This window comes from Rhinoderma darwinii, chromosome 6, assembly GCF_050947455.1.
Source record: "Rhinoderma darwinii isolate aRhiDar2 chromosome 6, aRhiDar2.hap1, whole genome shotgun sequence".
NCBI classification, from domain to species: Eukaryota; Metazoa; Chordata; class Amphibia; order Anura; family Rhinodermatidae; genus Rhinoderma; species Rhinoderma darwinii.
This window is the reverse complement of record NC_134692.1, coordinates 112,095,680-112,116,968: the sequence shown is the minus strand read 5'-3', so window position 1 is coordinate 112,116,968 and position 21,289 is coordinate 112,095,680. Positions and strand designations below refer to the sequence as shown.

Genomic DNA, 21,289 nt, shown 5'->3' with positions numbered 1-21,289 from the left:
TTACCGAGAACTTCCCGGCCGTTGCCTTGGTGACGCGCCTCTCGACATCGGGCCCCACCTCCCTGGATGACGCGCCAGTCCATGTGACCGCTGCAGGCTGTGCTTGGCCTGTGATTGGCTGGAGCTGTCACTTGGCCTGAATTGTCATCCCGGGAGGTCAGACTGGAGGAAGACGCCGGGAGTTATCGGTAAGTCAGAACTTCTTTTTTTTTTTGACAGGTTCATGTTTATTGGGATCGGAAGTCACTGTCCATGGTGCTGAAACAGTTTAACTCTTTCAGCACCATGAACAGTGACTATCTAGAAAATCGAGCAACGCAACGCAATATAAGACATACCCCGAAAGTAAGACATAGTGGGGATTTTGGGGATAAAAAGAAAGTAAGACACTGTCTTACTTTCGGGGAAACACGGTAGTAACTATTTAGTGCAGTATTACTATTTGTCTTAGGGTATGTACACATGGCCTATTTGCGGCCCGTAAACGCCCGAAAAAAAAATAAAAAAAACAGAAGCAAAACATCTGCCCATTGATTGCAATGGGAAAAAGCGTAGTTCTATTCCGACGGGCCGTTTCTTTGAGTGGGCATTTTGAAAAACGGCCGCGAAAAACTACAGGTCACTTCTTGGGACGTTTTTTTGAAAACTGCTCCAAAAACAGCCGCGAAAACGCGAGTGGGTTAAAACACGTCTGAAAATCAGGAGCCGTTTTCCCTTGAAGATAGCTCCGTATTTTGGTCAAGCGTGTGAACATACCCTAACAAGCAAAAACATTTAAATTTAGAAAAAAAATAAAAATTGTAGAGATTCTCAAAATTTGTGTTTTCACAAATAAATATTAAATTTATCCACCAAATTTTACCACTAACATGAAGTACAATATGTCACGAGAAAACAAAATGCTCAGAATAGCTTGAATAGGTAAAAGCACTCCATAGTTATACCGCATAAACTAAGGGCTTGTCCACACGTTACAGAATTGCTGCAGAAAACTTCTGTAGCAATTCCGTTGAAAGAAGCAGACTTTACGCTGCGGAAAGAAGAACCATTTCCTGCATTTCTCGCAATATTGGTAGATGGTGACATCTCTGAAAAATGCAGCAATTCAATCCACTTTCCACAGCAGGAATTGACATGCTGCGGTACAAAATACGCACTACAGTTCAGTTTCTGCTCAGCATTTTTATGCAGAGTGTGGATGACATTTGTTAGATCTCACCCACTTTGCTGCTACTGTATTTTGCTGGGTATTTTTCATCCGCAATTCCGGATGGAAAAAAATACACAGATCCCGCTACAGATGGACAAACCCAACATGTCAGATTTAAAATAAAAAAAAAAATAGTCTGTCAGGCAATTTCCTGAAGGGGTTAAAAGACACCAAACAGAAGACCCCTGTATCGTGGACTGCACCCTCAGGCCTTGCACTAGGCATAACAGTGCATCAGATTTGCCCGGAGTGTTCCTATATCGCAAATTGAACAGTGTTCGTAGTTACTTCATATAAAACATTGAAACAAATTTTTTTAAATCACTTTCAAAACAAACATGCATGAAGCTTGTCCAATGAATAATGGCAGAAAAAGTATTTAATATACATTAAAACAACTGAGCACCTCTCTCCTGGATATGGGCAAGGAAACATTGTCATATGAAATGGCAGGCTACAACTTAAAGCGAATCAGTCAGCTTAATAGGCTACCCTATATTACTGCTACAGGTCCACACTCCTAGTAGCCAAAACACACAAAAACAAAAAGGGCTGTTTCACTAATAGGCTCGCTGAAAGAATATTCTTAACTAGAGGAGCACCCCCCCTGCCCATCAGGCCAGTTATTGATAGGATGCTGGGCATACACATGTCAATCACTGAAGAGGGACTGGGGGAGCACCCCCCTCATGACTTGCGTCTGTATGCACGAGTCAATTTGATAACCGTACACAAATTGCTGTGAGAACTCTACATTTCTCTATGGTAAACAAGGTCACGCGCTACCTTCAGATTGTGGCAAGGACTGTGCCATTGGAGGATGGTCACCAGCAGCCTGGTTTTCCATAGGAAAACATTGAGATTGCATCACAGTCATGGTAATTCCCCCAATTTTACCAGGATTTGTATGTAATCAAAAGTTATATAGGTCCAGACTTAATGTGTAAATACCTTAACCAGACCCACAGCCCATCTGAAGCGTGAAAAATACACAAAAAGTAATAATCATAGTAAAAACAATCCATTATAAGAGGCATCGAGAGAGGCTAGTCTGCTTGAGGTTTGTTACCAGGTTCCTTTGCTTGAAAAACAGCAACGGTAATAGATAGATGCTAGATTTTACATATGCAATAGCGTACCCAAGCATTAAAAAAAAAAAATTACAAAAAATTAGGAAGATGCACCGGAAGGTCAAACAGGAAAATGTTTGCTATTGTGTCTCGTTTTCCTAGTGCCATCTTCGTTGGGCCAGTTTCTTTGTATAAGTGACAACGCTGTGGTTTTTTCCAAGTCCAGTTCTGTGTAAATTGGAGACTGTTGGGACGTGCTCCACTGTACAGAACCATCCGGACTTTGAGGTGTTTGCGGGTTGTCAGAATCACAGCCACTTTCCATTTCTACCTGGATGTAATTGAGAGTTTTTGACTCCTGAGACATCTGCCGGAGATCAAAATTAAAATAGAAGGGTACACAGTCTTGACGCGTCACGGAGTCTCTCGCTGAAGACAATCTTTTGGATACATGTAAAGGATAGCCACCTTCATTCATTGTGCATATATTTTCCTCTAATCCAGAATGTTCCTCACAGATAGATGGAGAAGAAGAGCACTGACTAGTAACACAGCTTGTAGTAATAAGTGTTGGAACAATACTGGATCTTTGAGAGTCTGAGCTACTGACTGAAACCAACATGCTTCGTGACCGAACACACGCTCCTGGAATAGCGGAAACATTTTCATAACCCATTCTTCTCACACATGAGGTTTCTCGTCGATCATCACTGTCGTAACCAGTGTCCCATATGACACCATTTAAATCTCCAGAGTGGATACTACCAAAGGTTTCCATCTCTTCACTTTCTAGCATGTTCCTAAGCATACAGCCTTGGTCAAGTCTAACTCCACAACGCTCCTCCACATCAAGGTAACTGTGCATAGACATTTGGCTCATGCCACCATCCGAAACCTTCTGTTCCAGAGGTAAATGTGGTCGGTTTACCTCCTTACAATCAGCAGATCCGCAAAACTATAGGGGGAAAAACAAAAAAAAAATAAAAATAATAATTTAAAAACTTGGCTTTAACAGAAGGCATATAATAAAAAAAATAAGTTGTGGCAAGGCCAAGAACAGCAAGACAGATTCTCACTTGTGAAGATCTTGTAGAGACTGGATCAGGGATAAATTCACTTCCAATAGGCTCAGGTCGACGAGAAGATAAGACAGATGAGGCCGCCAGGAAAGAGGGATAGGCTTCATACCGGTATGGCAAACGTCGTTCAGAGTCTGGTAAAAACAGAAGATGAGATCTAACGTAGTATTTACGGAGCTGGTAAGGTCAAAATAATAAAAGAAAAGACCAGCTTATGTTTTACACAGTCTAAACACTGCAGATTTTCCACAACTGGTTTCATTGCGGAAAATCTGCAGGGTAAGGCTGGGTTCACACGAGCATGTTCGGTCCGTAAAGGACGGAACGTATTTCGGACGCAAGTCCCGGACTGAACACACTGCAGGGAGCCGGGCTCCTAGCATCATAGTGATGTACGGCGCTAGGAGTCACTGCCTCCCTGCAGGACAACTGTCCCCTACTGTAATCATGTTTTCAGTACGGGACAGTAGTTCCACGGAGAGACAGGGACTCCTAGCATCGTACATAACTATGATGCTAGGAGCCCGGCTCCCTGCAGTGTGTTCGGTCAGGGACTTGCGGCCGAAATACGGACGTAACATGCTTGTGTGAACGCAGCCTTATACAGTAGCAGCAAAGTGGATGATATTTGAACAAATCATATCCGCACGCTGTGGAAACAAAAAAAAAAAAAAAAACCTCAATTTATGTTGCAGAATTGTTGCTCCAATGTTGTGGGATTTACCTCCCTATTGAATTCAATGAGGATTACCCACAACAAATACGCCAACGTTGCGGGGTTTGTTTTTAAATAGAAAAGCTGTGATTCCACTGCAAAAATAGCAGCTCCGCACAAAGATAAATAACTTTTTGGTTGAAAACTAAAAATGGATCATACTTACCCCTGGCCGTCGACATAGCGACACAATCCTCTGCTCTGAATGCAGTCTGGCCTCCTGGGATGACATTTCATCCCATGTGACTTCTGCAGCAATAAAAACCTGCAGCATCATCCCAGGAGGTTGTATACAGAGCAGAGCGACACAGCGCTATGACAATGGAGAACATAGTACGTACGAGCTTTATTCTAGCAGTATTTCTGCCCGAAAAACTGCTCCACAATTTGGTGGGTTTTTTTTGGCGGAATTCCCTGTGGCTTCCAGGACAGATACGCTGTGTAAAAGTACATGACCTATCAGCCCAGTGTGTCCTTACCCTTAGGCTGGATTCACACGAGCGTGTGCGTTTGGTGTGCATTGCACTTCTGTGTGTCAGTGTTGGCTGCGTGATTGTCACGCATGACACGGTTTTGAAGTTTAGAAAAAGAAATGAAGGTAGTGCTTTTATGTTTTCCTTCATTTCTTTCTGTTGCGCAAATCATGCGCGTCACACGAAAGTGCTTCAGTGTGCGATTATGATGCATCCATTGACTTCAATGGGTGCGCGATGCGCAAAAAAAGGCCAAGTATAGGACACGACTGTCTGAACGGCCCCATTCACTAACATAGGTACGTGCGACGTGCGTGATTTTCACAGACGTAATACATGTTCGTGTGAATAAGGCCTAAATGTAGCCCAAGAGGGATAGAAACTATTTAACTAGCACTGAACTAGAACATACTACCCAGTTACTTACCTACTTGAGTGTCACCATCTGTGTCAGAGATGACACTTATTCGATTATGCTGCATACATCTTTGTAATAAATCAAATAGCTCTTCTGCACGATTACATCTGAACCCAAATATTCCTAGATACAGAAAGAAAAAATAAAAAAAATCTGCAAAACTAATTTTTTTGATGTGCAATAGATTGTACACAAGAGTTTAGTAACTTAGTAAATTGTACAGTCCCTAGCTGGGTTCTCAATTCTGCTGGTTGTTATAGGAAGAAGTTGACCAGCGTCTCAAGATAGAAATTCCCTACTGCTACACAATTACCCTATAAGGCCCCATGCACACGACCATAATGGTCATCCAGAATTACGGATGAAATTGCGGACCCAATCATTTCTATTGGCTACGAACACCTTTCCGTATATGTGTCTGGGCCATTGAAATGATCCGCAGATGATAGAACAAGTTCTATTTTTGTCTGCCATTAGAAGTCTATGGGCGGATGCGTATCCATAGCCATCAGATCCGTATTTGCAGACAGTAAAAACCCTTAGGGTATGTTCACACGAGGGCGTCCGTTACGGCTGAAATTACGGGGATGTTTCAGCCTGAAAACATCCCCGTAATTTCAGCCGTACCGGCATGTGCAAGCGCTTGAACGCCGCGTCAATTACGGGCGTAATTAGCGCTGCTATTCATTGGAGTCAATGAATAACGGCTCTAATTACGGCCAAAGAAGTGACAGGTCACTTCTTTGACGCGGGCGTCTATTTAAGCGCCGTCTTTTGACAGCGGCGCGTAAATATACGCCTCGTGTGAACAGACAAACGTCTGCCCATAGCTTTCAATGGGCAGATGTTTGTCAGCGCTATTGAGGCGCTATTTTCGGGCGTAATTCGGGGCAAAAACGCCCGATTTACGTCCGTAAATAGGCCGTGTGAACATACCCTTAGGGTATGTGCACAAGGTAGCAGGCTTTTATGGCTGAAAAGACACTGTTTTCAGGAGAAAACAGCTGCCTCGTTTCAGCCGTAATTGCTCCTACTCGCATTTGGCGAGGCTTCTCTGACAGCCGTAAATTTTGAGCTGCTCTTCATTGAGTTCAATGAAGAACGGCTCAAATTACATCTGAAATAAGTGTCCTGCACTTCTTTTGACGAGGCTGTATTTTTACGCGTCGTCGTTTGACAGCTGTCAAACGACGACGCGTAAATGACAGGTCGTCTGCACAGTACGTCGGCAAACCCATTCAAATGAATGGGCAGATGTTTGCCGACGTATTGTAGCCCTATTTTCAGACGTAAAACGAGGCATAATACGCCTCGTTTACATCTGAAAATAGGTCGTGTGAACCCAGCCTTATGGTTATGTGCATGAGGCCTAATGCTGATGTAAAGACTTTCTAGAATCCATATCAGAGCAAGAAATGTAGACATTTTGTCTGTAAAGGCTGCAGAACTGAATAGAACGCTGGTCTGTAATGGAGGATATGACAAATTATTAGTATAAAAGAAAAATATAATCCTTTATTTTAATTACCCAGAGTAGGGGGCTGCTATGCAAGATCGGTGGATCTTACAAAAACAAAACAAAACACTATACTGGGAAGAAGGAGGTTGAAGAATGGTCTCTGAATATATAGGTGGAATGATATGGAAAAAACAAAAAAAAACCCCGTTGCAATTTTTTCTATTTGTCCCCCTTTAATTTTATTTATTGACTTCTCGTTTTAATATTGGTATAACTATCTCCACTGAAAGGTTAAAGAGTGATAACATGATGCAATATCTCGCCTCTGTTGCATATGAAATGGAGTAATATCCCTTTAAGATCACCATGACGTCATCGATCTATCAACTGTGATAGTTAATGGGGGGGGGGGGGGTTTCTTTTTTGTTGGTATAAGAAAAGGTTTCGGAGATAAATAAATAGATATACTGTCAAAAAAACAAAAGGGATCTGTGGAAACCGGCTCAGCCATTCATTTGTATGGGCAGTGTAGTGCTGCATGTTCCCTTCAAATGGAATTATTGTTGGTTTGGGTTAATTTAGAGTAAGTTCACACTACGGTTACTATACACGTACGTCAGAGGAAGAGAGGATCGAAAACTTAAAAAAAAAAACAAAAAACGGAAAGCAATGGTTCTGTTAAGGGGAGTCCACGCAGAGTCTTTGATGTTTTGATGCGGAAACAGTGACAAAAAAAAAACAGCCGAAAATGACTCCCATTGATTTCAATGGGAGGCGGAGGCGTTTTTTTCCTGCGAGCGGAAAAACCGTCTCGCGGGAAGAAGGGACATGCCCCATCTTTGGGCGTTTAGACCTGACATCAATGGGAGGCAGAGAGAAAGCGTATTTCACTGCGTTTTTTTGCCTGCGGTGCTCAGTGGCCGCAGGCGAAAAACGCCACGAAAGTTAGCGTGCAGGCAGAGCAAAATCTGCCTCAAAAATCCAAATGGAATTTTGAGGCAGATTTTCCTCCTGCAAAAAAACGTGTGCATGAGGCCTAAGGCTGGGTTCACAAATGTATTTTTGTCCTCCCGTAAATATGGGTCCTTGGTCACACGTATTCGACCCATATTTACGGGCACGTTTTCGCTGCAAAATTACACTGCAGTAAAATCGGTAGCCCCTTCTCTCTATCAGTGCAGGATAGAGAGAAGGGACAGCCCTTTCCGCAGAAAAAAAAAGTAAGAAATTCATACTTACCCGGGACGTTGTCCCTCTCTTCACATCCAGTCCGACCTCCCTGGATGACGCGGCAGTCACATGGGCTGAAACGTCATCCGAGGAGGCCGGACTGGAGGAAGAAGCAGGGAGTTCTGGGTAAGTATGAACGTCTTTTTTTTACAGGTTGCTCTATATTGTGATCGGAAGTCACTGTTCAGGGTGCTGAAACAGTTACTGCCGATCGCTTAACTCTTTCAGCACCCTGGACAGTGACTATTTACTGACGTCGCCTAGCAACGCTCCCGTAATTACGGGTGCACACACAGTCACCCGAGCCCCATTGACTTCTATGGGCCTGCCGTGCCGTAATTACGGCCTGAAATAGGACATGTTCTATATTTTTCAACGGGACGGGCACCTTCCCGTAAGCATACGGGGAGGTACCCGTGGCCAATAGAAGTCCATGGGCCCGTAAAAACGTGCCGTAATTACGGGGTTTTTTTACGTTCGTGTGCATGGGGCCTTATGCTATGTTCACACTGAGTTTTTTGCAGGCGGAAATTCTGCCTCAAAATTCCGTTTGGAAGTTTGAGGCAGATTTTCCTCTCCCTGCACGCCGATTTTCGTGGCGTATTTCGCCCGTGGCGATTGAGCGCCGTGGGCATATAACGCCGCAAAATACGCTTTCTCTGCCTCCCATTTAGGTCAATGGGAGGTCAGAGGTGTAAACGCCCGAAGATAGGGCAGGTCCCTTCTTTCTCCCGCAAGGCGGTTTTACCGCTCGCAGGAAAACGACGATGCCGCCTCCCATTGAAATCAATGGGAGGCATGTTTGGGCCATTTTTTGACACATTTCCGCGTCAAAAAACCTCAGTGTGAACATAGCTTTAGAGTTACTATTGATTTCAATGGTAATTCTTTTGTTTCAGTTGCTTACTAGGTTTCCGTTAAAGAGTTCTGCAGACTGCTCTTTTGCTTCCATGAAAAAACAAAGTAACCTAGCGAACGGAGAAAAACGGAAAGCAACTGAAACAAAAAGGATTACCATTGAAATCAGTGGTAATTCTAAGGGTATCTTCACGCGCTTTGCAAAAAAATAAAGCCTGAAAATACGGAGCTGTTCAAGGGAAAACCGCTCCTGATTTTCAGAAGTCAATGAAAAACAGCTCAAGTAGTGACACTTTTTTTGACGTCTTTTTACGCGCCTTTTTTGAAAAGGAGGTGGAAAAACGCCCCTTTGGAACAGAACGCCGTATTTCCCATGGAAATCAATGGCAGATGTTTGTAGGCGTTCTGCTTCCGTTTTTTGAAGAGTAAACGCCCCGAAATACGCCTGAAAACAGTGCGTGTGCACATACCCTAACTGGACCATTGCTTTCCGTTCAAAGGGTAACTAAATGTTCAAACTGACGTGTCAGAAGTTTTGATTGTTGGGGGTCCGAGCACTGAGACCCCCACCAATCGCTAATTCTAAGCTGCAGAAACGCTCGATTGAGTGCTGAGCCGCTTCTGTTTGAGTATGTTCACACGCGGAGTCAAAAATGTCTGAAAATACGGTGCTGTTTTCAAGGGAAACCAGCTCCCGATTTCAGACATTTAAGCCACTCGCATTGTTTCGTGGCGTTTTTAATAGAGTTTATGAAAAACGGCTCAAAAAGGTCCCAAGAAGTGACCTCCACTACTTTCTCACGGCCCATAACGCCGTTTTTCCCATTGAAATCAATGGGCAGATGTTTGGAGGCGTTCTGCCTCTCATATTTTGGCTGTTTACGGCCCGAAAACAGGCCGTGTGAACAAACCCTTTGGCTTTTTCCGGAAATCGATGTAGCGGTGTACGGACCGAATAGAAAGTCTACGAGCCCATACACCGCTGCATCGGCGGCTTTCTGGAAAAAGCCGAACAGAAACGAAGCGGCTTAGCGCTCACACGAGCGCTTCTGCCGCATCGTTTTAGCGATTGGTGGGGGTCTCGGTTTTCGGACACACCAAATAAAGACTTCTGACATGTCACTAGGACATGTCTAAATGTTCAAACTTCCGTTACCCTTTAAGCTTCCGATCCTCTCTTTCTGACAGAAGATGTAAAAGTATACTAACGGTAGCGTGAACTTAGCCTTAGTTATTAACGAGAGATTGATAGTATGTGCTGTAATTCCAAAAAAAACGCAAGAAGATTGTTGACTCGAGTTTTACTTGGGAATGCAGATAAAATGCTGATCTTTGGCATTTGATGTCCTTAAACGCTAGTAATCCTAGTGTAATTATTGTTAAGTAAATGAGAAGCTAACTGGAGGTGATGTAACAGGATCACAAGACTATTCAGCGTGGACTTGTCTGTTAATGCCTACATTTAATGATTTAATCTGCTTTGGATAAAATACACTTAGGCTGGGTTCACACAACCTATTTTCAGGCGTAAACGAGGCGTATTATGCCTCGTTTTACGCCTGAAAATAGGGCTACAATACGTCGGCAAACATCTGCCCATTCATTTGAATGGGTTTGCCGACGTATTGTGCCGACGACCTGTCATTTACGCGTCGTCGTTTGACAGCTGTCAAACGACGACGCGTAAATTGACTGCCTCGGCAAAGAAGTGCAGGGCACTTCTTTGCCACGTAATTTGAGCCGTTCATTGAACTCAATGAAGAGCAGCTCAAGATATACGAGCGTCACAGACGCCTCGTATATTACGAGGAGGAGCATTTACGGCTGAAACGACGCAGCTGTTTTCTTCTGAAAACAGGCTGTCATTTCAGCCGTAAATGACAGCTAGCGTGTGCACATACCCTTACTGTGACGACTGAAATGGTTCCATAAAAGAAACAATTCAAGGGTTGGTTTGCCAGCTGTAGAGCCCACTAAATGCCAGTTTAGATAGTTTTTTAGTTGGACCGCATTGTAGACTGAATTGTCAATATCGCAGATTGCATATGAATGTTGCTCTCGGCCAAGGTTAGGGCCGGTTCACACAGAGTTTACACTGACGCGGAAACCGCGTCGAAATACACGCCAAAAAACAGCCGAAAATGTCTCCCACTGATTTCAATGGGAGGCGGTTTTTTTTCCCCCTGCGAGTGGAAAAACCGTCTTGTGGGAAAAAGCAGCAACATGCCCTATCTTCGGGTGTTCACGTCTGACCTCCCATTGACATCAATAGGAGGCAGAGAAAGTGTTTTTGCTGCGTTTGTTGCCCGCGGCGCTCATCGGCCGCGGGCGAAAAACACAGCAGAAAATCTGCCTCAAAGTTCTATTCCTTAGGCCCTGTTCAGTTTTTTTGTGCCTCAGCATTCCTTCACGAATTTTGACCCCGTCTGCCCTTTTTTGGGCAGCATTTTTCACCCGCAGCAATTGAAGCGAATGCACGGAACGTGGCCAAAAAACGCTTGGAAACTAGCGCCACAGGTTTTTTTTCTGCCTCCCATTCCAATGCGAGGTCAGACAGAATTACAGCAAGAAAGGACATGCTGCTTTTTTTCCCCACAAGCAGCTAAAAGCCACCCGGGGAGAAAAAACAAAACACACCTGTCTGCCTCCCATTGAAGTCAATCGGAAACGATTTTGCCAATTTTTTGTCGCTAATTCCGACGTGGTTTCTGCATCAAAATCAGAGCCCAAAAAAACAAAACAAACACGTGACCAGGGCCTTATTAGCATTGCTTTGAGGGCAGACAAAAATCATTTTGGTTGTCTAGGATTAGGAGACAAAAAAAACTATACAGCATATCAACCTGACAGGTTCTCTTTAAAAGGGTTGTCTAGGATTAGAGAAAGTATGTTCACACTAAGCAAAAAAAACGACTAAAATACGGAGCGGTTTTCAAGGGAAAACAGACTGATTTTCAGCCATTTTTCTATTAAGACAAAGAAAACGGCTCAAGTTGTGACATGCACTTTCTTCCGTGCAGTTTTTACAAACAGCCGCGTAAAAAAAACACCTTGTGGGAACAAAACTATGTTTTTCCCATTGAAATCAATGGGCAGATGTTTAGAGGTGTTCAGCCCCCTGTATTTTAAGACGTTTTTGTGGCATTTACAGCCCGAAAAACAGCTGAAAAATAATCAGTGTGGACATACCCTTAAAGTTTTCACATACAGCCTCCTTTTGAAAAACCAGCATTGGTTTTAACAGCCACAAAAACGTCAGAAGTGGATTCAGAAGGAATATGTATACCTCCCAACCGTCCCAGCGGGACAGTGCCGAATTCCAGGCATGTGTCCCGGGCGTATGTCCTGCTGTCAACTCTATCCACGTCCTCAGGACGCAGAAAATTTGAACACAATGGTTTTTTGGTATGTTTTTTTTAAATAAAAATTCAGTATAACTCCTAATTGCTCATTCTGGGCTTAAGAATCCAGGCGCCGATCTTACTCAGTGATCGACAGCCTTTCCTGTAGGTGTATGAGCTGTCCGTGATTAGGACCGCCCACTGGACTCCTAAACCCAGAATTAGATAAGCTATATATGAATAAAGTACCAGTTATACTAAATCTTCTGCTACAGAACTATAGATCAATCTGTTCAGCTCCATCTGCTTTAGATCATGCTGTGTTTATAAATTTGACAGGTTCAAGTGAAGTTTGTGAATAAAATTTACCTTCTCCAGTCTGACATATCCTGCCACAGACAAATGAAAACAGATCAGAGTCATATCCATATTTTATCAGGCTGATGTATGGCCATTTAACAAACCCTCCTCTCTTAATATGAAAAATGAGACAAGTCTCTGTAAGTTCCATGATTCCTGGACAGACATTCTTGCCGTTGTCATTCACATTGATCACCTTAAAAAGAAGAAATAGAACAGTAAGAAGATATTCACTCCGAAAATGGGCTGGTCTAACTGAAAAGTTTTGGTTCTAACCAAACTGATACTTGTCAACATGGATGTATTATAGAATCGGTTTACATCCCCCTCCCCCTTATTGATTTATAAACAGTTTCTTGGCTGACTTTTTTTCTGCAGCGTGTGGATGAGATTAGTTCAAATATCACACTCTGCAAAAAAAAAACAAAAAAAAAAAACGCAGTGTTTATGCAGTGTCTGAACATACACTTATTAGGCCATGTCCCCACAGGTCAGATACGCTGCAGAACAAAAAAACAAAAACAGCTTTCACTAAAGCACTAGAAACGAATATTGATACATCTGTATCACCATATAGTTCATGCAGATACATTTAACCCCTTCCCTCTTTAGCCACTTTTGACCTTCCTGACAGAACCTCATTTTTCAAATCTGACAGGTTTCACTTTATGTGGTAATAACTCCGGAATGCTTTCACCTATCCAAGCGATTCTGAGATTGTTTTCTCGTGACACATTGAACTTTATGTTACTGGCAAAATTTGCTCGATATGTTCAGTATTTAATTGTGAAAAACACCAAAATTTAGCGAAAAATTGCAAAAATTTGTATTTTTCTCAATTTAAATGTATCTGCTTGTAAGACAGGCAGTTATACCACACAAAATTGTTGCCAATTAACATCCCCCATATGTCTACTTTAGATTGGCATCGTTTTTTGAACATCCTTTTATTTTTCTATGACCTCACAAGGCTTAGAACTTTAGCAGCAATTTCTCACATTTTCAAGAAAATTTCAAAAGGCCATTTTTACAGGGACCAGTTCAGTTGTGAAGTGGCTTTGAGGGCCTTATATATTAGAAACCCCCAAAAAGTTACTCCATTTTAAAAACATCATCCCTCAAAGTATTCAAAACAGCATTTAGAAAATGTCTTAACCCTTTACACATTTCACAGGAATTAAAGCAAAGTAGAGGTGAAATTTACAAATTTCATATTTTTTTGCAGAAATAAATTTTTAATACAATTTTTTTTTATAACACAGAAGGTTTTACCAGAGAAATGCAACTCAATATTTGTTGCCCAGTTTCTGCAGTTTTAGGAAATACCCCACGTGGCCCTAGTGTGGTAATGGACTGAAGCACCGGAGCACCTAAGGGTATGTGCACACACACTAATTACGTCTGTAATTGACGGACGTATTTTGGCCGCAAGTCCCGGACCGAACACAGTGCAGGGAGCCGGGCTCCTAGCATCATACTTATGTACGATGCTAGGAGTCCCTGCCTCGCTGCAGGACAACTGTCCCGTACTGTAATCATGTTTTCAGTACGGGACAGTAGTTCCACGGAGAGGCAGGGACTCCTAGCATCGTACATAAGTATGATGCTAGGAGCCCGGCTCCTTGCATTGTGTTCGGTCCGGGACTTGCGGCCGAAATACGTCCGTCAATCACGGACGTAATTAGTGTGTGTGCACATACCCTAATGGATTTTGGGGCCTTATTTTTGTTAAAATAAATTTTAGGCACCATGTCAGGTTTGAAGAGGTCTTGTGGTGCCAAAACAGTCAAAATCCCCCAAAAGTGACCCCATCTGGGAAACTACACACCTCAAGGAAATTAGCTAGGGGTACAGTGAGCATTTTGACCGCACAGGTTTTTTACAGAAATTATTGGAAGTAGATCATGAAAATTAAAATTTTTTCAAAGAAAATGTAGGTTTAGCGATTTTTCTCATTTCCACAAGGACTAAAGGAGAAAAAGCACCGTAAAATTTGTGAAGCAATTTCTCCCGAGTAAAACAATACCCCACATGTGGTAATAAACGGTTGTTTGGAGACACGGCAGGGCTTAGAAGGGAAAGAGCGCTATTTGGCTTTTGGAGCTCAAATTTAGCAGGAATGGTTTGCGGAGGCCATGTCACATTTGCAAAGCCCCTGAGGGGACAAAACAATGAAAACGCCCAAAAAGTGACACCATTTAGGAAACTACACCTCTTGAGGAATTCATCTAGGGGTGGTGAGCATTTTGACCCCACAGATGTTTCATAAAATTTATTAGAATTGGGCAGTGAAAATAAAAACAATCCTTTTTCTTCAATAAGACGTAGCCTTAGCTCAAATTTTTTCATTTTCTCAACAAATAAAGGAAAAAAAGAACCCAACATTTGTAAAGCAATTTCTCCCGAGTACGGCAATACCCCATATGTGGTCATAAACTGCTGTTTGGGCACACGGCAGGGCTCAGAAGGGAAGGACCACCATTTGGAGTGCAGATGTTGCTGGATTGGTTTCTGGGCGCCTGTGGGCCCAAAACAGTGGAAACCCCCCAGAAGTGACCCCATTTTAGAAACTACACCCCTCAATGCATTTACCTAGGGGTGTAGTAAGCATTTTAACCCTGCAGGTGATTGGCAGAAATTGGTGTTGCAGAGTGAAAATGGGATTTTTTTTCCGTAGATATGCCAATATGTGGTGCCCGGCTTGTGCCACCATAACAAGACAGCTCTCTAATTATTATGCTGGGTTTCCAGGTTTTAGAAACACCCTACATGTGGCCCTAATCTCTTGCCTGGACAGTCGACCAGGCTCAGGAGTGAAAGCGTACCATGTAAAATTGAGGCCTAATTTGGCGATTTACAAAGTATTGGTTCACAACTGCAGAGGCTCTGATGTGAAATAATAAAAATAAACCCCTGAGAAGTGACCCTATTATGGAAACTGCACCCCTCAAGGCATTTATTAAGGCTTGTTTTTTGCGGGACGAGCTATAGTTTTTATAGGTACAGTGACCAAAAAACAGAAACTCTGGTAACGGTTTTTTACGGTTTTTTTTACGCTGTTCACCGTGTGCAATAAATATAATATTTTGATACCTCCGGTCGTTACGATACCAAATACATATGGTTTATTATTATTTTTCAATAATAAAGGACTTAAGTGTAAAAGGGGGATTGTGTTTTATTTGATTACTTGAAACTTTTATTGTTTTCAAACTTTTATTTTTTGCACTTTTTCTCAAGTCCCACTTGGGGACTTGAAGGTCCAACGGTCAGATTTTTTTTTTTCTAATACATTGCACTACCTATGTAGTGCAATGTATTAGATCTGTCAGTCATTCACTGGCAGCAAGCCGATTAGGCTTCGCCTCCCGGCGGGGCCTAAATCGGCTTCCGTAATGACAGAGCAGGAGACCATTGTGTCTCCTGTTGCCATAACAGCAGTCGCCAGTCCTGATTGCCTGTCAGGGCTGGCGATCTGCTAGTAACCGCTACGATGCAGCAATCGCTTTCGATTGCTGCATCGAAGGGGTTAATGGCAGGGATCGGAGCTAGCTCCGGTTCCTGCCGTTACAGGTGGATGTCAGCTGTACAGTACAGCTGACTTCCACCGCTGATGACGCCGGATCAGCTCCTGACCCGGCGCCATCTTGCCGGCAGCTACGGAAGCCGATCAGGCTCCGCCGCCGGGCGGATCTTGACCGGCTTCGGTGCTAGGCAGACCGGGAGGCCAGTATTAGGCCTCCGGTTGCCATTGCAGCCACCGGAACCCCGGCAATTTCATTACTGGGGTTCCGATGAGCTGCAAACACCTTAAGTGCAGCGATCGCGTTTGAGCGCTGCACTTAAGGGGTTAATGGCGGGGGATCGAAGCTAATTTCGGCCCCCGCTGTTACAGCCGGATGTCAGCTGTAAGATACAGCTGAGATCCGGTGATGGAAGGCACCGTCTCAGCTTCTGAGCCGGTCTCAAACATTCGGCGTATAGGTACGTCAAGATGCGGGAAGTCAATGCTTTCCATGACGTACCTATACGGCAAATGTCGGGAAGGTGTTAATGAACCAAATATGAACGGTTATATGGTAACCGTGAGCATATAATATCCCTAAAGGTTTAAAGCATCAGTGAGAAATTAATTATATATTCTAGCGAAAAGTAACAGGACCACCTATATCAGTGACAAAACAAAAAAAATCGTATTGCAGTATATTTTCATTACAGGCTTCTGTTAAACCCTGGGCTGCCATGACAACCGTCGTCACCCCCCCGATCTCGCTTGGGGGTGGGGTGATGAACTGTCAAAGCCGTCCCCCTCTTTTCAACACCTCAGATGCTGCGGTCACGTTTGACAACAGCATTTGTGGGGTTAAGCAGCCAGGAACAGCACAATCGCTGTTCCTGGCTGTTAGTCCCGGGCGTCAGCTGTAAAACACAGCCGACACCCACAGCATATGGAGCGGGCACCAAACATTACCGTCTGGCACCCGGACGTAATGGCACATCTGGGTACGCGAAGGGGTTAAAGAAGGCCTTAAGGGCCTCCACAGACCATGATCTAGCCCTGCATATACACTTTTTTGTAGTGTGATCAACCATCTAATTACGGATAAAACCTACAGCCGTGTGCATGCGGCGCAAGGCTGGTTTCAATTCCGCATTGTGACATCCCATTGTTCTGCTCTATCAGGAGGAGCAGAACAAAGGAACAACGGTTCAGTTGCACAACGGACACAGCCGGCGGAAGACTGAACTCATTGACATATATGGCGGACGTTGGGGTTAAAACATTCTTCTGGTTTGTTGAGGCAAACGTACGAAACCTGCAGATGTTTAGTATGGTAAGCAAATTCATATAACAAGCTAAATTCCATTAAGGGCTCATACACACGACCGTAGCTATGTGCACGGCCGTGATTTTCGGGTCAGCCTCAGCGGACTGTCAGCCGCAAGTTACGGGCCATGAACATGGCCGCAGCCATTATTTTCAATGAGCCCGACCCGCAGAACACAGCCGTAATAAGACATGTCCGTTCTTTCTGCAATGTGGGCTCCCGGGCCATAAAAACTACTGTCGTGTGCATGGGCCCCATAGAAATGAACGGGGTTGCAATTCTCCCGTGGATTTTCATGCGCATGAGGCCTTACACTTGCGTTTTCTGTCTATATGTAGAAGGTCCTGAATACAGAGCCAATGCTATTCAAATAAAACACGTTTCTATATAAATTCTGTACTCTTCAATAAGAAGCACTCCACGGGATGACGCACGTTTATATATATATATATATATGCGCGCATATAGTAAAAAAAAAAATATCACTATCAGGTCAATATACAAGTATGAATGAGGTCCAAGTATTCTAGATCCTTGCTATTTAGGTTGCAAAACAAGAGCGTAAACAACTCCATTTATTGTGCAGCCTTAAATATATTTAGTGCCTTTACATAATCTGCTACAAGCTTTACATTATTATAAAAATGCAAGTTGGACAGACACACACAAAATGGAGAAACGTGAGAATTTTGCCTCACACTGCAGGCTGGGCAGCATTACCTTTAGGTGGGAGGGTTAAAATTAAACCGCACCAAAATTGCACTTTGTGGACAAGCACAAAAAAAAAAAAATCAATCATGTGGGGACTCTCACCCGAAAGTGGTTTCTTCGATCTTCAGTATCACCGTGCTTGGCTGCGCTGCAGTGACAAAGACCCATGTCTCCTGCGGGGAAAGGGAGACACAAAGAGCAACAAAGGTTTCTGAGGTCTAATGGGTTACACATTTAAGGAATCATTAGGAGAGACGACCTCCTTGTCCAGCAAAATCTCAGGAGCAAAAAATAAATCAACCAACAACATCGACTATGTAATACCAGTCACATAACCACACATTCAAAACAGTAGAACATGAAACCAACACGTTGTATGAGAAAATATTGTCGATTACAATTACCTTTCTGAAAGCCCCCCTGTATTCCTCTTCCCCAGTGCTCCTGTGAATAACTTCTACATGTGAACATGTTTATATTGATTGAAGACCTGCCCACCCATAGAAAATCCCTAATTGGACAACCCAACTTGCATATCATTTCACAGGATAAGGGCCCGTTCACATGTTGCGGTTGAGCCTAATCGGAAAAACCCATCTGAAAACCACATTCATTTTTACTGCGATTTGATGCGTTTTTCAATGCGTTTTTTACCGCAACCGCATAGTAAAATGCACCAAATCACGGTAAAAATATATTCGGTTTTCACATGCAGATTTTTGATGCGGTTTTAACCGCAAAGTGTGAATGAATCCTCAGGGTATGTTCACACGCAGAGTTTTCAGGCTTATTTCAGGGAGTAAATGCCTCAAAATACACCTGAACAAAACGGTAGCTGAACGCCTATAAACATCTGCCCATTGAATGTTTAAAAAGCAGCGTGTAAAAAAAACCCTGTTAAAAAGAAGCATGTCGCTTCTTGAGACGTTTTTGGAGCTGTTTTTCATTGTGTCTATAGAAAAACATCCCAAAAACAACTCCAAAAAACTTTTTCAGCTTCAAAAACGGCTGAAAACCAGAGGCTCTTTTCTCTGAAAACAGCTCCGTCATTTTCAGCCGTTTTTAATTGTGCATGTGAACATACCCTAAGGCCTCATTCCCACGACAGGGTTTCCCGGCCGGGTGCTGGCCGTTCATAAATCGGCCGGCACCCGGCTGCATTAGGGATAATAGACCCCTAATGGGGCTATTCACACGACCGATTTTTTGACGACCTGGAAAACCGGCCGTCAAAAAGTAGGACATGCTCTATTTTCGGCCGGGTACCCGGTCGCCCGGCTCCCATAGAAGTCTATGGGGCCGGGTAATACACGGCCATCACCGGGAAGTGTCCCGAGTGATGGCCGGGTTTTCCAGCGCTTACGCTCTATCTCCTCCTCCTCACAGAGCAGAGTGCATGTGAGGAGGAGGAGTTGATGCCATTCTGACGAATGGCTGTGCGCTGTACACTGTGTGGCAGGGCCGGGGTGTACAGCAGGTGGAATGGAGCGCTGCGCTGGCTCCCTTCCCCTGCTTGTTTTAAAAGCGCCCTGGCCCGGCGAAACCTTCCATGGCGCCGCTAGCAGCTGCTGCGGCTGCTACTACTGCAGCGACGCCACTATAGCAGAGCAGGGAGGTATCTCCCCGCTCTGCTATGTGCTAGCCGCACTTTAGCTCCTTGAAGGAGCGGAATAACCGTGTTTTCGGGGATTCCGCTCCTGGACAGAGCGCTTGATGTCTCTGTCCATATCTGGGCAGTGACATCAGGGGAAACTCCTGAAGCGGAATCCCCGAACACATGGGGATTTCCCTTCAGGAGTTGCCTCTGATGTCACTGTCCAGATCTGCCCGGCCCAGAACGGATGCAAAACTTTATGCAAACCGGCCGGGCAAAATGGCCGATTTTACCGGCCGGCACTCGGGCGGGACCCGGTCGTGTGAATCCCGCCTTAGGGCTCATGCACACGGCTGTAGCCCTGTGCACGGCCCGTGGTTACGGGCATGGACGGCCGCGGAGTGCAATCCACGGGCCATCCGCAATCACGGACCGTGCACATACATTGTGCATTGACTTAAGTAGCCCGGACTGCAAATGCGGCCTGTAAAATGACTTGTCCTATTTTTTTGCGGTCCGGGCTCTCGGCCAAAGGAAAACAGCTCCTGATTTTCAGCCACTTTTTAAGCAAACTCGCGTTTTTCGCATCATGTTTTACGGCCGTTTTTGGAGCTGTTTTTCCATAGAGTCAATTAAAAACGGCACAAAAAAGTCTCAAAAAGTGACATGCACTACTTTTTACGGGGTGTCTTTTTACGCACCGTTTTTTCAAAACGGCCGCGTAAAAAACCGCACTGTCAGAACAAAACGCTGTTTTTCCCATTTAAATCAATGGGCAAATGTTTGGAGGCATTCTACTTCAGATTTTTAGGCCGTCCTTCGGCCCAAAAATGGCCAAAAATAAGCCGTGTGAACATACCCTTAGGCCTAATTCACACGAGCGTGTTAAACGTCCGTGTGACGGCCGTTAAAACAATGGCCGTCACACGGACCTATGTAATTCAATGGGGCCGTTCACACAGCCGTTGTTTCAACAGTGTGAAGGGTCCATAAGACATGTCCTATTTTTTCACGCTTCACTCCATAGACTCTAGTCTACGGAGGATGCGTGTTAACACGTCCTGCAGCGCAGAGCACGGATGTATATCGGACGTGAAAAACTGCTGTTTTTCACGTCCGAGATGCGCAACGCTCGAGTGAATCCATTCACCAGTTGAGGTGCTGTTAGAACCGCATAAAAAACCGCATCCCAAAAAACACATTGCGTTTTTACAGCGATTTGATGTTTTCATTGCAGTTGCGTTTTATGCCGCAACGGCATTGAAAAATACACCAATTTGCGGTAAAAACGCATGCGGTTTTCGGATGTTTTTTTAAATACTTTGCTAACTGCCCCTTAACTGCAACGTGTGAATGAACCCATAGGCTACATGCACACGATGCGTATTTTGCTGCGCAAAATACGCACCAAAACCGCAGAAATATGCAGGAAATTTGACCTGCAATACACATGCAATTTCGTGCGACCTTCATCAGCTAATAGTTGTGGATTTGACGTGCAATTTTACACTGCGATCCAACGCAATGACTAAGTGTAATGATCGCGGGGCCCTTTATATATGAGCAAAAAAACACATGGCTGTGATTTTCGCATGCAGTTTTAATTGCTGCAATTTTATCAATTGACGCCAATGGCGTTTGCAGGATTGTCCCGCCAAAATCAGGTGTGCTGGCAAGTAAGCAACGGGGTAAACAAAAAAGTCACGATTGCTTTGCTATTTTACATTTATTTTGAATAATAAACGCTTTATGTGGACAGCCCATGAAAATTATAGGTATGCAATAAAATAGAAAAGTTATCCAATAAATGTAAACATTTTTATTCTGTTATCTTTACTAAACTGACTGCCGTTCACAGAGAAGATGTGGTAGAAAGAACATTTTTTTTAAATATATAATATTATCGCCTCGGTATGAAGAAACGCTTCCATGTGAATTCTAC

General features: G+C 43.8%; 2 protein-coding genes across 2 annotated transcripts in view; one reads left to right on the top strand and one right to left on the bottom strand.

The window, feature by feature from the left end:
* The window catches only part of BFAR (bifunctional apoptosis regulator), a 95,020-nt gene that overhangs the window by 34,930 nt on the left and 38,801 nt on the right, over nucleotides 1–21,289 (top strand). The gene's annotated exons all lie outside the window — the stretch shown is intronic.
* Nucleotides 1,618–18,011, bottom strand: LOC142656412 (fibroblast growth factor receptor substrate 2-like). The gene is made up of 5 exons (XM_075831341.1): nucleotides 17,856–18,011; nucleotides 12,223–12,409; nucleotides 4,975–5,088; nucleotides 3,357–3,493; nucleotides 1,618–3,235 (listed from the first exon to the last, which is right to left on the bottom strand). Exons 1-5 carry the CDS (start codon nucleotides 17,985–17,987, stop codon nucleotides 2,402–2,404), a joined length of 1,404 nt encoding a protein of 467 aa, XP_075687456.1. The 5' UTR covers nucleotides 17,988–18,011; the 3' UTR covers nucleotides 1,618–2,401.

Coding starts and splice junctions, on each gene's coding strand:
- LOC142656412 (XM_075831341.1), bottom strand. CDS start 17,987: ATGTGTAACCCATTAGACCTCAGAAACCTTTGTTGCTCTTTGTGTCTC. Junction 12,410..17,855: donor ATCGAAGAAACCACTTTCGG/GTGAGAGTCCCC, acceptor CTTCTTTTTAAG/GTGATCAATGTGAATGACAA. Junction 3,494..4,974: donor AGATGGTGACACTCAAGTAG/GTAAGTAACTGG, acceptor TGTTTTTACCAG/ACTCTGAACGACGTTTGCCA.